This window comes from Trichomonas vaginalis, chromosome I (assembly GCF_026262505.1).
Source record: "Trichomonas vaginalis G3 chromosome I, whole genome shotgun sequence".
Lineage (NCBI taxonomy): Eukaryota > Parabasalia > Trichomonadida > Trichomonadidae > Trichomonas > Trichomonas vaginalis.
The window spans coordinates 1,554,447-1,572,105 of NC_067203.1; the positions used below are offsets into that span (position 1 = coordinate 1,554,447).

A 17,659-nucleotide genomic window follows, 5' to 3' on the forward strand; every position below is an offset into this window, starting at 1 on the left:
GTATTTAAGGGTGCCTGATAGACGATATGTCATCCTCAGAAAAATAACCTTAAATTTAAAACTTGATTTTAGATGCCTAATTTTGGCTCCTCGAAATCAATTTTTTTTATGAAAAAACAACTTTGCTGAAATATGATCCTCATCAAGTAATAAGTCTTTTCTTAATATTAATCAGTCATTTTAATATTTTATATTCAATTTACAATATTAATTTCGACAAAAGTAACTTCTCAGCAGAAAACAATCCCACAGGTTATACAACATATTTGTTAGCATCATTATCATCTATTCGATTTACCTTTAATTTAGCTTTTTGTGAAATTGATTATTCCAATTACGGAACAGTGCTTACAACATCCAGTAAAAACTTCTTATATTGTGATATACCATATGAGGCGCAATGAAAATAGATGTCAATTTCAAAAACAGGAAAGAATAAAAAAATTGTTCATAATTATAAATCAAAGTTTAATTTCCTAAGGAATAACAATACTATGGAATGCATATTTATTGTTTACTAGTAAACTATATCTTTACTAATATTATTTTAATTATTTTTTTTTAATATCCTATTAAAGGTGAAATCGCTGTGATTCATGCAAGTAGTTCATATAATCTGTTTGTTGGTGCATCATTGATGCAATAAGGTTCGATTTCAATTTCTTCCATATTCCTATCATATCTGCCTAAATTGGTGTGTTTCTGAATTTCTTCGGCTCGTATCATTTGGTCACATAGGGAGTCCGTAAAATCAAAGGCATCCTGTAGAATTTTCAAACTTATTTTTGAGCACTCTGCTTTTAAGCGTTCATCCTCACATATCTCTTCGGGAATATCTCCCCTAGAGCTGAAAAATGAATACCAATGTTTCTTTGGCTTTGGTTTGCTTTCAATATCTCGAATAAATTTTTTGTAGTTGGAAAGCCTTGACATTTCACATTGATATATTTCGTAAGAATGGAATATTGTATCTCCGTAAGCTTTACTGATTTGTGAAAATCTTTGAACAATTTCATTGCTTGGTGTGAAAGATTGTGTGTATGCAAAATAAAGTTAAACAAACACGTCCCACTCATTACATAGCCAGATCATATTTTCTGACAATTTACGGAACTTATCCAAAATGGAAATGTCAAATTTGTTTAAAATTCTCCTATCCTCTCTGAGTTCTGGAAGATGAGATTGAACAAAATTATCGACGCTTTGAAGAAAATCAGAACTCACAATCCTATTATCAACTCTGTATTCCATCAAAATTTTTAAAAAGTGACATTGAAAATTTTCATTCAATTATAAGGATGCAATCTTGGCAATTCTAAAAATTTTTACGGCGAAATTGGAATTTTTCGCCCAATGAAATATATATATTTCATAGTTATAAGTATTTAGTTTTATGACCTTTTTTTGCCCCTCCTTTTTCTTCTTTTGATTATTTTGTATTTGAGGATGCCCTATAGACGATAGACCGCCCTCAGAAAATTAACATTAATTTTCATTTTGAGCCTTCTAGCCTCTGTCTAAGTACCACCTCAAGTGGAATGACTTTTAATTTAAAAAAAACGTTTGATTAATTTGTTGAAAAACATGAAATTTATTAAAGATATAAATTTACCCTTTTCCGACGTTTTATCAGGGGCGCGAAGCGACCCAAAAATGCCGGAAAAGTGTAATTCTCAGGTATATGATTATTTTTGCTTTTAATGCCGAACAGCATTTGAATCAAAAATAATCGTATGTCTGAGAATTTTAATTTTTTAAAACATTTGATTAATTTGTTGAAAAATATGAAATTTATTAAAGATATAAATTTTAATTTTTTAAAACATTTGATTAATTTGTTGAAAAATATGAAATTTATTAAAGATATAAATTTTAATTTTTTAAAACATTTGATTAATTTGTTGAAAAATATGAAATTTATTAAAGATATAAATTTTATTTTTTTTAAAACATTTGATTAATTTGTTGATTCTGATAAGAGGGTGGATCTGAGATCAGTGATAGTAGCTAATTCAGGGTTATCTCTAAGCGACTGTTCCTTATCCCATGTCTCCTTGAGTTTGGATGGCCAGCAAACCCAAATCAAAGAAACAATGAAGAAGAATGCGAAACAAATCATTGCCAAAGTAAATGTATTAAATTGGCAAGCTTGTCCTATATACCAATCGTTGCAGAGACACTTTCCATCACCGGATATTCCATCGACGCAAACGCCGTTGTCGCCGCAATCTCCGCATTGAGTACTACACTTCTGGCCGAAGTAGCCAAGCTCGCATTGATAGGCAGAACATGCTCTGAGCATTGTTGCTGGAACTGGAGCCCAAAGACAATCAATAAACGAGCCGGATTTATCGGCTTTTTGGTAATACAACTTTAAGTACTTCGTATATTGACCGCCGCAACCGGATTTGTATTGTAATGTGAATGGATATAGTTTGTGCTGCGTCATATTGTATGGCTGTGTTTCTGATATAACTGTCCTGTTATCGCAGACTTCTGATGGGAATCCTTCGTCAGGATTTGTAATGTCCCAGTCAGGGAGGATGGAGAGATGCACAGTTGGCTTGCCTTCAGCTCTGAATCTGTATAATCCGTCTTGTGGAGCGGAAAGAGAGCCTGTAATCGTAATCGATTCGTAGTTTGTCGTTGAAGGAACATTAACAGTAGCTGTAGAAACAATTTGTCTGGACTTGACATTTCCGAAATTCTCATCTGAATGCCATAGAAGGTTTGCTGACTGAGGACATGAGATGGAATCTCCACTCAATGAGTTATAGATCTCTATGGAGCAGTTCGGTCCTGTGAAGCCACTTTGACATTCGCATTTTCCGTCTAATGAGCATTGTCCGTGCTGTCCACAGGTTTTAGTTGGGTGGCAGTATGTTCTGCAGTTATGGCCGTAGTAGTTCTCCTCACAGATGCAGCTTGACTGTGACTTTTCTGGGTCAAGATAACAACTGCCGTGGTCACCGCAATCTAATGAACAATGGTCGGTACAGTTAGGTCCAGAATATCTGTCTAAACATGTTCTATCTGTACAAACTCTCAAGTTTTCGTTAGGAACTAAAACAAAATCATCTTTTTCGTTGAATCTCCACCACAACTGGATTCTCTGTGTATATAATGAGCATCCTGACCTGTAGTTGATCTGGAATGGGTAGTATTTGTGTGGCAAAAGATCCATGAAAGTCGTGGCCTCTTCAGTTTGGCCTGCATCGCATCTTCCCGCTGTTCCTATTGATGATGGAACAGTTTGGCCGTTGATGGCAAGCTGGCCAACTGGTTTTCCGATGATTTTGAATTGGACATTCGCTGGTTTGTCCAGTAAAATGGATCCGACCACTCTAGCTGAGTTATATGTGACTTCGCCAACAAGGATATCGACCTTGTCGACCTTTTCTGGGCCTTCAACGATACCTTCGAATGATATCTCATTCTTGTAGCGGGTATACATGACTCCCTTGTCACAATCAGCGCTAGGAGGAATAATTGGAGTGGTCCTGTCGCAGTCATCGCCATAGAAACCTTCATCACAAACGCATTTTCCTTCTTCGTTGCACATTCCGTGGCCACTGCATGTAGCGCTGGCATTGCATTGCCTTTCACAATGTTTTCCGTAGAAGCCGTCGTTGCAATAGCACTGGCCTTGATAACATGATGCATAAGCACCGCAATCAGAGTTCTTATCGCATGCATCTTGGCACTGTTCACCATGGAAGCCTGGATCGCATAAGCAGGAACCGTTACCTTGGATGCCGTCGAAGCATTTCGAATTTGGAGGACATGTTGGACAAATTCCGCGACAATCGGAACCGTACATGCCTGGAACGCATTCTTGGGATGCACATTGATAGATCGTATTGGCTGGAAGGTATTCCCATGGAGCTCTGTTCAAATCTCCTCCGTATTGAGGTCCATTCTTCCAGTAGAGCTCAAGCTTTTTACTATAGAGACCACATCCGGCTCTGTATTTGATTAAAAATGGAACGGTCTGGTTCGAATACATAAATAAGGTATCTGTGTTGACATCATCGATAAATATGCCTAAACAAGAGCCAGCAGGTCCTAAACTACTTGGATATGACTTACCGCCGATCTGTAGCTGTCCATATGGCTTTGCAACCATACGGAACTGATATTCACCAGTAATTGGAACAAGAATTGAACCAGAAACGACAATAGCGTTGTAAGTGTAATGGAGATCAGGATAGTTGATTTGTGGGACTGTCTTGTTCTCTTTAATGCCTGCAAACCAGATTTCATCTCTGTAAGTAACCCAAATAGCTCCATTAGAGCATTTCGGTGGGACAAATGGTTCCTTGCTTTGGCAATTTGGAGGGATGTAGCCTTCATCGCAAATACATCCTCCAGTTCCTGTAATATTGTCATCGCAATGGCCATGACCATTGCAATCAATTGTGCATTGATTATCGCAATGGATGCCGTAGTAGCCCGGATAGCAAGATTCGTCGTCTGATGTAACCCAATCTGAAGTATACTCCCAATCGCCTCCATTCTTGGCTGTCTGAATGTAGAGATGCTGAGTGTATAAGTTGCAGCCCGTACGAAGCCACATGATGAATGGATAGAGCTTGCCAGCATAAAGAGTGAATTCATCTGATGATGTATCGCCCATGATTGAAGGCCAGCATGCACCTGCTGGGCCTAAAGAATTAGGATAGGTATGAACGGTTCCATCGACAGTGACTTTGAATTGAATATATGACTTTCCTTGTACTCTAAATTTGTATTTGCCTGTCTCAGGTGGATTGAATGAACCATGAACAATGATTCCTTTGTAAAGTTTCTTGAATTCACCAACATTACCATTTGGAATAATTTTCTTTTCTGACTGCCTTGAGAATAACACCTCGCCATCATAGACCTCATAGTAAAGTCCTTGTGTGTAACCTGAAGGAGTGATACTCAGGCCTATAAAAGCGAAGAAAGCAGTTAACATTTAATAATGGATTATGACGCTGATTTTCGTCAATCAATAAACCTTTCAAATTTTGATAAAGTATTTTCAAACAAAATTAAAATCTTAAGAGTACTTATGCAAGTGGATAAATTTTACATCCAAATGTCGATAAAAAAGCTGAATACGATACAGAATTTTGAGAGACTCACAGTGGATTCATGAGATTATTTTGCTTAAAACATATGCAAGAGAATTGTTTCTAAAAAAAAATCTTGAATAACAGAGATATTGTAAAGTAGTAGGATATGATGGGTTTTGTGACTTTTTTTGTAAACGTAAGAATTCATACAATATCGAGCGATTTTGTATCATTTTTTTTTACATATGAAGTAAAAAATGTATGATTCTTACGGTTTTTATTCTTACGTTTTTGAATAAATCAAGATTTAAAAAATTTTCAAAATTGTAAGACATTTACACTCAACCCATACATAATGAAATAAAAAAATAAAATTTTTTAAAAAATAAACCATTAAAAAATTAAAGTTATTTTTAAAAATAATTTATTTTTTTATTCTTACATAAATGACCCAACAAGTAAAACCAGATAAAATAGATTATCAAATTTTAGAGGATGGTGTTCCTGTTTATATTCAAAGATTTAAAGGGAAGCAATATTATAGAATTGTTAATCCTGAATACATAAAACATTTATTTAAAAAGGAAGACTGTGAATTATTAAACGCTAATGAATATGAAACCAATAAATCAAAATTGAAATATAAATATATTGGAAGTGATGAAAGATGCAAAGATAAAGATAAAGTTTATACAGTTTCATATAATGAATGGAAAACCAATAAGATAAGAAAACATTTAGGAGATTATGGTAAAAGTTCTGAATTCTTTAAATCTAGTATGTACGAGAGAGTAAAAGAAATTAGAAATAATTATTTTCATGAATAAAAAATAAATTTTAAAAATTCATGTCTTACATTTTTTGAATAATTTATTTTTTTATTTTGTATGAAATGAGCGTCAAAACTAACAACGTTAAAAAATTAGGATTCACAAACGAGGAAATAAAGGATATATTAGAGGAGGCGGGTTATGAAGTTGATAAATATTATTTAAGAAATTGTAAAAAATTCGCGGAGTTATTAAATGATTTAGATTATGATGGAAAAATGAATAAAGATGATGTTATAAATTTCTTATATCCCACATCTAAAGAAGAAAAACCTAAAGAACCTGATGTTTTCCCTGAATATTATGAAGAACGAATTAAAGATGATGAATATGATGAAATTGAAAGACTGGAAAAAATAAGAGATGAAATAGATGAAAAAATTAAGGAATTAAGAGAAGTTGAAAAATATAATGAAAATGAAGTAGAGGGTTTAATGAATATCCCAGCTTCAGAATCAGAAGTACAGAAATCTCATGAAGAAAGATATAAAAATTATGTCTCAGAATCAACACAAAATTTATTAGATGGTGAAATAAACGAAACACTTTCAGAAGAAGGTACTAAATTTATTCGTAAACATAAGTTACAATTTATTGATAATGAAGAATACCCCTGTATATTACTTTCACCTCCTCTTGATTCCGAAAAATTCAAAAAAGCATTGAAAAACGTGACATATGCAACTAATACGATTAAGAAAGAAGATCATGATATTTACACAAATTATTATTTAAATAAATGCACGGGTGTTGATAAAGTTTTTGATTTATTAGATAAAATATCAAAAGAAACCATTGGAACCTATAAAATTTTGTGTGATTGTGGTTTCATTATTGAAGATACCAATAATGTTTCATATGAAAGAACAGCACCGAAGGAAGACGAAGTGGAAAGGTCTATACCATTCGTTATTAAGAATATAAAAGATATGAAAACTTATAAGCATTATATTTATTCATTTATTTCAGAAAAAATGGAAGCAACCCATAAAACATCATCTCATCATTTTATAGCTATTCATACATTCCTTTTCAAAGTTGTGAAATTAAATAAGACAGGAATTAGATTTAATGTATCAGGGTACGCATTCTTGAGTAAATTAAAATGTATTCGTCACGTCGCAGATGATAAAAATTTATGTGTTCTTAATCCATTTTATGGGCTTTAAAAAATAAACTTTATTTTTATTTATTTTTTAATTTTTTATTCTTACATAAATGAACAAAAATGGAACCGCTAAAATGAATGATAATCAAATTAGAGCAGAAGGTAGAAGGTTATTTAAACGCTTCTATAACATTCCTGATGGTGTTAATCCTAAAACTCATAGAAGCTATTTAAATGAAGCAATAGATGCATATGAAGGGTTTGACATTTCATCAGAAAGTGAGAGATTAGCGAGAATGTTAAATGTTAATATTGATTTCTATTATTGTGATCCTCAACCAGAAGACGTGGACATAAATAAGGTAGACTTTCCATTAGTGGAATCAATAATGATAGATCCAGAATTTGAAACAGTAAATATTTTATTAACACAGAGTCCATGTGGAAAACTTCACGCTGACAGAATAACAGACGTTGAAGCACTCACAGGATATAAAGTTTGCCCCTTTTGCAAAGAAGAAGTATATTCTATCCGTGATGATCCAGAAAGGAAAAACCAAAGAAGATTTTTAAAACATTGTGAGAAATGTAAAGAAAATAATGGAAGATTAATTCAAGACGTTCAATTGCAAAACACACAACAACCATATGCACCACATATCACGAAACAGAAGATATATCAATGGCTATTAGCACATAATTTGCAGGAATATTATAAACCAACAAGATATTATATTACTTTTGACTTCGAAACATTAGAGACTAAAGAAGAACTTCAACTTTCTGAATGTGCAACTTTGAACGCTTACTTAAAACCATTTATGGTATCATCAACTGTCAAAATAAAGCCGCAAAGCGGCGAGGTCGTAGACCGTGATAAAACATATACGAGGAATTTTTGCTTAACATCAAGTGATTCGTTCATCTCTGATTGGATTGAATTTTTATTTTCAACCTGTTCATTAGTTGCTAAATCAAATATTGAACAATATGAAGAATTAATGAAGTCGCAAACATTAAATGAGAAACAAAAGGAAGCAATTAAAGAGCTTTTAGATGAAGAATTTAATAAAGTGAATATCATTGGTTTTAATTCGGGAAAGTTTGATTTAAATTTAATTCTTCGTGATTTAAACACTGCAAAATGGAAAATAAAATCAATGCTGGGTTCATCTTCTCAATTTAAGCAAATCATTGTAAAGAAAACAAACGTTCCATATGAATTGAGATTTATTGACATCAGAAATTATATAGCGGGTGGGACATTAGACCAATTCACTCAAGATTTCGGAAACAATAAATCACGTGTTAAATCCTTTTTCCCTTATCAATTCATCACATGGGAGAATTACGAAGAAGAATTATATAAAGAGGAACCATTCACGAAAGATTCATTTTATTCAGCATTAACCCAAGAAACTATATCCGATTCAGATTATCAAATATATCTCAATGATGCTAAAAATTTTAAGAATAGATTAGAATATTTTATTCATTATTGCAATAAAGATGTTGAAATTATGATTGACCCAATTGATAAAATTATTGAAGAAACATTTGTTTATAAAATTGACATGCTTCATAATCTTTCTTTATCATCGAATGCATCAATGATTCGTTACGCTTTAGCATATAAAGACTTTAATCCTAACGAAAAATATCCAGAAGAAGAAAATGTGGAATCAAGTTTTGAATTAACGAAAAAGTATTGGAAATATAAAATTGAAGCATATAAGAAACAAGATGAAAAAGCAGAAAGGGATACTAAAAATAATGTTTCAATGGATGACTATCAATACTATCACGATTTAATCCTTTCATCTAAATGCAAAATGTGTGGTAAAGCGTTTACATATGCAAATAAACCAACATTAGATAGAATCGATAATGAAAAACCACATACCAAAGAAAATTGTCAGTTAATGTGTTGTTATTGCAAATGTCGTAAAATCAAATAAAGATGAAGATGTTCAACGTTTAAGAATCAATTTAAGAAATTATGCATTAAAAAATAATTTACCAATGACTTTAGATTCAGTTGAAGCTTATCACATTCTCCGTAATGGAATTACTGGTGGTCTATCAAATGTTCAACATCGTGTTAATCTTAAAGGAATCACGCACATTAATAAACTTTCATATAATCCAGAAACTAAAACTGTATCAAATGAGGACACCACCAACATTATGACTCATTTGTTGGTGTTGATTTTAATTCATTATATCCTTCATCATTTTCATCTAATCCTCATGATTTCATTCAATATACTGACCATAAAATGTATATGCCGGGAAGATTGAATGGTGTTATCATTTGTGATACAGCAACAAAGAAAGCAAAAGCACTGGGAATATTAGAAAGAAAAATACTTTATTCGTGGCTGAAGTAAAGGGTCACATTGATGAAAAATACATTAATGATTACATAAACTTTTTACCGATAATAAGAAACTTAGATATTATCACAGATGAAAAAACAATTGGCAGTTTTATGTATAATTACATGAAATCAAACAATCTACCAGTTGACCAGAAACAGAGGAAATTAACTCAGTTAGCATCAACACACAACCAATATCAACCATTTTCTTCTTATTATCTTTGGTATCTAATCGACAGATTTCATTTTATCATTGATGATATTCAATCAATTTTAACATTTACGAAAAACACTTGCTTTAATGAATTTGCGAACGAATTTATGAACGAAAGACAAAAGGCTGAATTAGAAGGAAATAAAGGAAAAAGTTTATTTTGCAAGATTTCACTTAATGGATCATATGGTTACGATGCAATGAATACGCAAAATTACGCAAAGACTAAAATAATGAATACACAGAAGGCACGCGTTGCATGTATGTCAAATAAGTTTAAAAACATAAGAGAAATAGGTGAAGATACGTATCAAGTGATGCTTAAAGATAGATTTTATAGATGTGATACATGTTTACAAGAGGCATTCTTCACTTTAGATAATGCTAAATACTGGTATTTGGTTTTCATTTATGATTTTATGTATAAATGCATGAATGTTAATCGTTTTCATTTCATTGAAGGTGATACCGATTCATCTTATTGGGCAATCGCTGGCGACCCAAATCTTCCTAACACTCAAGCATTTCAAGCAATTGTTACCGATAAAAAATTTTATGATAAAAACATTTTCAAATTCGCACCATTTGATTTCTTCTGTTTTGATGAGAAATTTAAACCTAAATTAAAGAATAAAGCTGAAGAAAAAGCACATGAGAAGAAGTTATTGGGTTTAGCAATTGAGAAACAAGGTGATAACATGGTTGGTTTATGCCCCAAGTGTTATACATCATTCAACGGTTCAATTGATGGAAGTGATTTTAAAAAGATTGCACAAAAAATGAAAGGTGTTAGTTTAAGACAAAATAAACAATTAACACCTAAAAATTATTTGGATATAATAAATGATAAAGTGATATTTGATGGTCAGAATATTAATTTACAACTTAAAAACGGGTCAATGACTCGCTTAACAATTGGTAAGACTGCATTAACAGGAGCACACACTAAGGCTGTATGTTGTGAAAATGGATGTTGTATGCCGTTTATTTAATACAATTTTAAATTTTATTTTTAATGAAATGCCACAGAAGAGACAAAAGGAACCGTTAATGATGGTTTTGTACTATGATTCAAAGAGGTGGGCACCCTTAAAACATTTATTTTATTTTTATATAAATGGATAACACAGATTTAAAAATTTTAATAGATGATTTAGTATTTTATCAAAATTTTCTTGATTATTATGATTTAAAAGCATATCTCCAAAAATATAATAAAAATATAACGGGTGATGATATGGATTATTATTATTCGTATTATAAAAATGAAATTTTGAAATATCATGATAAAATAATTTCTAAAATTAAAGACAAAATTAAAAATAATGAATATACAAAGGGAAAAACTAAATCACAACTTAAACAGTTGAAAGATTTCAAAAATAAAGTATTAACAGAAGAAGATATTGATGAATTATATAAATTATATAATCCCGAGCCGCAAAAGCCAAAGGAACAAAAACAAATGGTACAAAACGCCCAGGTCCTTCAGACCATAAATGATGCACAAGCTTTAATTTATGATTCATTAGTTAAACCATATTCAGCCCGACTTTTAAATGAAGATCAACTTTTGGAATTCATCCTTCAACATAAACTCGAAGCGGGAAAGTATATCAAACCTTTATATACAGCATATTTAAAACAAATGAATAGAATACATCCAGAATTAATGAAAGGAGGAATGAAATCCAAAATCAAAGCAGATAAAATTAAACCACTTGCAACACCAAAACCTCCAACGACAGTAGTACTCCTCCTTCAGTTAATCCTTCATCATTCACTTTATTATATCCATTTCAAACATTAAAGAAGCAAAAAGATTTTAAAAAGGATTTCAAGATATTAAATAAACCAATTGACCCAAAAATTCAACCGTTAAAGGAAAAATTTAGTCGCCCTTCATTTGCACTATATCCATATTCATACGAAATCGATCATCTGGAATATTCAAAAGGAAACGTTACTTATTTATTTGCCATTAACATTAACACCAGATATTTATATTGCATTCCGGTGAAAGGGAAAACAGAACAGGAAACAAGAAGAGCTATACAATACTTACTAGATCATGAAAGAGTAGATAATATCAGGGGTGATGGTGATAAAGGATTTCAGGCAGCTATGACTCATTATTTCCCACAAATTAATTTTTACTTTTCATCCTCTCCATATACGTTTCATAATAAAATAGTTGATGCGGTAATGAGAACTCTTAGAGATGCGTTAGGGGTTAATGGTCAGATATACTGGGATGGAAATCATGACTCCATCATACAGCAGTTAGTATATTATTACAATAATACATGGCATAGAACTATAAACATGAAACCAGTGGAAATGAAAAATGATATTTCAAAAGAATGGGAATATATTAGAAAGCAAATGGAAAGGTTAAATGATGTTAAACGTGAACAAATTAATTCAGGGCTCATGAATTTTAAACAAGGAAATAAAGTTTTAATTCATCTCGATTATGGAAAAACTGATAAATCAATGACAAAAAGAAGACGAAGATTTGACACAATAGCTGAATTTGTTAGATATATTAACGGCAATGCATTAGTTGAAGTTGACAATAAATTAATAGAAATTCCAATTTATTTTATTACTCCATTATATTTAAATAATATTTAATTTTTTTATTTCGTAAGAAATGGGTGACAACGAAGCAGTCAAGAGTCCAGACAATGAATATAAAAAGAAACTAAACAGAATTAAATCAAAAATATGCTATTACAAAAAGAAGCCACAATGCGGTGGGGTTGAAAACGATAAAGAAATAATCGAAAAATTAGAAACTTATCGTTCAATCCTTAAACTGAGTGAAGCAAAAATAAAAGAATTTAATAGAATAAATAAATTGATTGGAAGAGATGAATTTAATAAAGATGAATTTTTAAACTCTATCCAAATTTAATTTTTATTCCTCTTCGACAACATCTCTCTTTCCATCATTACTGCATAACCACATTTTCTCAATTTTAGTGGTTTGTTATTTTTAACATGTTCTTGCATCATTTTTATCATTTCCTCCCTTGTTATGATTCGTGGTAAATTTTGAGCTTGTGGGGTATCCATTTATGATAAAAATAAAAATTTAAATTATGCCGTTCTAAAGTTTGAGACAACATGACATTTTGACAACAACACAGGAAATAAATGTTATCGTTTATGTTTTCATTAATGATTTTAGGTTATTCAATAATTAATTATTTTTGAATAACTGGGAAATAAATTTACGTCAAATATGCAATTTATAAAATCTTATGTCGACAGGCTACGTAGCACGGTGGTCTAAGGTGGTGTTATGGAGGGGTCAGGGTCTGTGGTTCGAACCGCGACAGCGCCGTATTTTCTTATTTTCTTTGTTTGTCTTGTTTGTCGTGAATAAAAAGTGTCATAAAAGTGCTCTATCTTCCACGGGAATAAATAAAAAATTTACTTGATTTCTTCTTTATTTCTTCTTTATTTCTTTGTTCCCGTGGAAGAAGGGTTTTGCTGTTTTTTCTAAGCCGAAATCAATGATTTTTTCATTTTTGGAATCCTTAGCGAATGAGGAATCTTTTCTCTCGTGGAAGCTTTGACCAAAAATATATTTTAGGTGAAGAGGTGAGATCTCACCTGTTTTTTCACCTAATTTTTCACCCCAGTTATTTTATAAGCGTTTTACATGGTAAACGTTATTTTTTAAATTTTGTGAAAACTCAACGGTTTGACACATGCCCTAAAAATTATTTTACTCAGAATTTTGTTGCTGAATTCAATAAAAATATATTTTAGGTGAAGAGGTGAGATCTCACCTGTTTTTTCACCTAATTTTTCACCTCAGGAATTTTCATGAATTTTCCCGAAATAAAAAATAAAGTTAGTTTTATTTTTTATTTTTTTTATTTTGTATGTAAAGATATGATTTCAACAATCGGCACAACAGCAATACAAGCCGCGAACGGCGGGGCTCTGTCCACAACTACAGCACCAAACTCGTTAGTCATGAATCCTACGTCAATGTTAGTAGAGATGAAAAGCTTCATTCCTTCTTCATATACTTTCGAAACAAAAATCCAGAAGATAAAGCAAGAACTTTTAACAAGTAATTTAGACTGTAGTGCGAAAGATGAAACAAATGAACAGTATCTTTATGAAATGCAGGACATTATTGACCATTTACCTAAACTACCTGAAATCCAACAACAAAAACTAACTATTCCTGAATTCGACGAAATTGAAGTCAAAACAACTGACTCAGTAGAAATAAAGAAGTTCATACGTAAAGTAAATTATGAATTCCTTGGTTTTCATTGCAACCATAAAGTTATGGACAAAGATTGCGACATGGTTTATAAGAATGTTTCTGACATATATAAATCTGAAGAATTTAAGACCTACGATAACTTTGTTTCATTAGTTGCTGAATGTGTTTGGGAAATAAGAGATAAAGATAGAAGAGGCAAAGTATGGAACGAACAACTAAGACCCGCTATGTTTGAGATGAAGAGAGCAATTGACGCCTTAGTTGTTTTAGCAGGTCAAATTTCAATGTATAACGCAAAAATGAACCCGCAATGTTCAAAATGTAAGGCAGCGATGAGGAAATATAACTACTCCGTCAAAGAGATAGAAAGAATGAGAAACGACTATGCAGATTTAAAGAAAGAAGTAGAAAACCCAGCAGAAAATAAAATGGATATGTTGACATTTCTGAACAAAAATTATCCAACTGCTGACGATTTCCTTCTATCTGACGTCAAGAAGAAATATAAAGAAACCTTCGGCATTGTTAAAACATTCGATGTACTAAAAGAAGAAATAGAAGCTACGAAATTGTTTAGGATTTCAAATATACATCGTACAATTCATGTAAAACGCTTGTGAAAAAACTGAGGTGAAAAATTAGGTGAAAAAACAGGTGAGATCTCACCTCTTCACCTAAAATATATTTTTGGATCATTTACGCTCATTACGAAGAAGTCTTGACAAAACATTAACGATGAAGAAATCATGACAAATCATTTACGAAGAAGTTTCGACAAAACATTTACGATGAAGTCATGACAAAGCATATACGTTCATTACGATGAAGAAGTCTTGACAAAACATTTACGTTCATGTTTGACAAAACATTTACGAAGAAGTCATGAAAATTCCTGAGGTGAAAAATTAGGTGAAAAAACAGGTGAGATCTCACCTCTTCACCTAAAATATATTTTTGGATCATTTACGCTCATTACGAAGAAGTCTTGACAAAACATTAACGATGAAGAAATCATGACAAATCATTTACGCTCATGTTTGACAAAGAATATACATTCATTACGATGAAGAAGTCATGACAAAGAAACGATGAATGATCATGACAAAACATTAACGTAAACATTTATTTCCTGTGTTGTTGTCAAAATGTCATGTTGTCACATTTTTCAGAGAAGTTAAATTACCTGGTGACCTGGTGACCCCTTCAGTTATTCAATAATTAATTATTTTTGAATGACCTGAAAACATTAACATAACCATTAACGTAACCATTAACATAACCATTAACATAACCATTAACGTAACCATTAACGTAAACATTAACGTAAACATTTATTTCTGCAGTTCATCCATTACTTCATTACCTAATTAATTACAGACATAAAATATATTTAGTTCATTCATTGAACTCTATACCATGCGTAAACTGTCATAAATGGCGGCATGTAATCTTTACTTTGTCCCGTTGTTTGTGTATATCCTGAAACGCGATGTGTATGGTTTCCTCCTCCCTCAGTGTTACTCCAGTAACAATCTATAGCAAACTTAACGTTGTCTTTAACATCATATCCTTTACCTTTTGTCATTGCTGACCAATCCCAATATCTATGCTTATGCCAACCCGCTTGAGATGTACTTAAATCTATGTAGTGACTGTGTGCAGGTAAATTTTCACCTGTAATCGTTTTACTTCCTCCTGTTTCCTTTGAAGAGTTTGCACAATACAAAAACCTGTCAACTATTTGTTCCCACATACCGAAACCCAGAACTGTTGCTGGATTTGTTGAGTTCATTGACGTATAAATAGAGCCTATAGGATATAATGTTTGAAGTATTTCTGTCTTTAATGTTTGAAGCTCTTTTTTGTCTGCTTTCTTGTCATATAAATCTTGAGCAGTGAATTTAATATTATGTTCATCCTTCATGACATAAACATCTTTACATCTAATGTTTCTCATCGTCGTTATGTTGTCATCCGATGTTAAACCTTGTGGAAAGTTAGGAGGTTTACAATATAATACATCCCCACCAGTTTCTTCAACCGTTCCTTCAATACTTTCTATAGCAACAGTTGTAAAACTTGTATGTGTATGGTTCTTATCTGCCTTCTTCATTAACTCATTGTTAACATAAGTTTTATCTGCTTTAAGGTCTAAACATTCTGAAACCCATCCTGTATCAGCTTTAGTTTTAAGAATCTTCGATGTCCGTCCATGATACCATTCAACCCTTTCTATAATTTCATTATCTTTTTCATTAACATATTCATTATCTGCTTTCTTCATTAATTCACTAACCACAAGTCCCTTATCTGCTTTCTTCATTAACTCACTATCCACGTATTCCTTATCTGCTTTCTCCATTATGTCATTTAGGAAACCTTTTATGAATTCCTCATTTAAATTAAATCTTCCAATCTTCAAAACTTTAGGAAATGCATTTAATGCGTAATATCTCTGTTCTTCTGGTGGAATTGATGTTATATCATCCGTTATACCTTTAATTTTAGAATTCATAAATAAAATTTCTTTTATATTTGATATCACCGCACCACCTTTGCAAACGAATTCGAAATGGTCATTTTTCAATACTATCTCCAAATCTCCATATTTCAACCTTTGCGTTTGTTCTGCCGTCTTTGAATTATATGCATATATGGCGTATGTAATGGTTTGTGCCTTAAGTTGCTGTGGTTGCTGTTGTTTAATCATTTATTATGATTTAAAAATAAATATTTAATCTGTTATCTCATCAGCTATTTTTTCTATTTGAAATTGCCATAATATTTCATTCATGAATTCTAAATCACAATCAAATAGGTCAGTTACTCTAAATTTAATATTTGATAAATCTTTTGAATGAAGAATAAATGAATTCCCGGATAATTGAAACGGATATGATAAAGAAAATGTGTTTAAGTTGATGGATAAAATGTTTTGTATTGATGGGTAAGAGTTAGGGTCTAATGTTTGATGTGAAAATCTCATTGGGGTATTAACTTTATCACATTTGATTAAAATGAAATTGGAACCAGTGTCAGAATACAAAACATCCCCAACATCTTTTTCAAAATTTAATATCCCCAACAATGAACGAAGATGAGGAGTACAAAATTTAATTTTCAGCGGAAATTTAATAAGGTTATTTATTTCATCAAGTTCAAAAAGTTTATCAGGTTTTGATTTAAAATTTTCTTCATACCATATGATAAATGATTCATTTAAATAACTTAAAATCATGTTAATATCCCATTTCGTTATCACATTATTTATATACATATCATACGTTTTTTCAAGGTCATCTTTAATAAATGATATATAATCTGAAGGGTTTAAAAGAATGGGATTAAATTTACCACTCACAGAAACGAGAGTAACATTATAAATTCCGCTAACTGTTAAATTTAATTCACAGTTATTATTCGAAATAATATTGATAATTGACATTTTTATTACGATTAAAAATATGGTAAAGCGTTATTTTCCAGTGATAAATAAAACTAGAATAAGATTACCTCAAGAATTCATAAATTCAACGAATAAGAAATTCATTCATGTTATAAATTTTAGTGTTTTCAGAAAATATGAGTCAATGTCATATTCATCATCAGGTTATATTTCACTTCATTCAAATTTAGTTCAATCAAACCCATATAATGACCATTTCATAAGATTTTCAGATGGTATTAAAAATGTAATTGATAGATTAAAATATGAACAGATTGACAATATCGAATTTTTGGAATTTTGGTTTAAATATCCTGATGGAAAAAAGATTGAAGTTAAAGATAAAGCTGATACTATAACAAAAACA

The 17,659-nt window shown here is 31.5% G+C and overlaps 7 protein-coding genes across 7 annotated transcripts, besides 2 other annotated features; 4 read left to right on the plus strand and 3 right to left on the minus strand.

Annotated features, from left to right (window-relative positions):
* The first annotated feature begins 1,444 nt into the window (after positions 1 to 1,444).
* Positions 1,445 to 1,479: a mobile genetic element.
* A 374-nt stretch (positions 1,480 to 1,853) lies between these two features.
* Positions 1,854 to 4,989, minus strand: TVAGG3_0909330 (teneurin transmembrane protein family; the record flags this gene model as incomplete). The annotated part of the gene is made up of 1 exon (XM_001312023.2): positions 1,958 to 4,960. One exon carries the CDS (start codon positions 4,958 to 4,960, stop codon positions 1,958 to 1,960), a length of 3,003 nt encoding a protein of 1,000 aa, XP_001312024.1.
* An 807-nt stretch (positions 4,990 to 5,796) lies between these two features.
* Positions 5,797 to 17,659: part of a mobile genetic element that runs on past the window's edge.
* TVAGG3_0909350 (uncharacterized protein) lies at positions 5,953 to 7,059 on the plus strand (the record flags this gene model as incomplete). The annotated part of the gene is made up of 1 exon (XM_051251732.1): positions 5,953 to 7,059. The coding sequence occupies one exon, from the start codon at positions 5,953 to 5,955 to the stop codon at positions 7,057 to 7,059; it is 1,107 nt and encodes a 368-aa protein (XP_051077306.1).
* On the plus strand, positions 7,109 to 7,861 carry TVAGG3_0909360 (uncharacterized protein; the record flags this gene model as incomplete). Its single annotated transcript, XM_051251733.1, has 1 exon — positions 7,109 to 7,861. A coding segment is annotated over one exon (753 nt), but the record flags the coding sequence as incomplete, so codon positions are not given.
* TVAGG3_0909370 (uncharacterized protein) lies at positions 12,249 to 12,512 on the plus strand (the record flags this gene model as incomplete). Its single annotated transcript, XM_051251734.1, has 1 exon — positions 12,249 to 12,512. One exon carries the CDS (start codon positions 12,249 to 12,251, stop codon positions 12,510 to 12,512), a length of 264 nt encoding a protein of 87 aa, XP_051077308.1.
* TVAGG3_0909380 (organellar and viral DNA polymerase type B) lies at positions 13,502 to 14,467 on the plus strand (the record flags this gene model as incomplete). Its single annotated transcript, XM_051251735.1, has 1 exon — positions 13,502 to 14,467. One exon carries the CDS (start codon positions 13,502 to 13,504, stop codon positions 14,465 to 14,467), a length of 966 nt encoding a protein of 321 aa, XP_051077309.1.
* On the minus strand, positions 15,247 to 15,639 carry TVAGG3_0909390 (phage tail repeat-like family; the record flags this gene model as incomplete). The annotated part of the gene is made up of 1 exon (XM_051251736.1): positions 15,247 to 15,639. The coding sequence occupies one exon, from the start codon at positions 15,637 to 15,639 to the stop codon at positions 15,247 to 15,249; it is 393 nt and encodes a 130-aa protein (XP_051077310.1).
* Positions 15,745 to 16,557, minus strand: TVAGG3_0909400 (uncharacterized protein; the record flags this gene model as incomplete). The annotated part of the gene is made up of 1 exon (XM_051251737.1): positions 15,745 to 16,557. A coding segment is annotated over one exon (813 nt), but the record flags the coding sequence as incomplete, so codon positions are not given.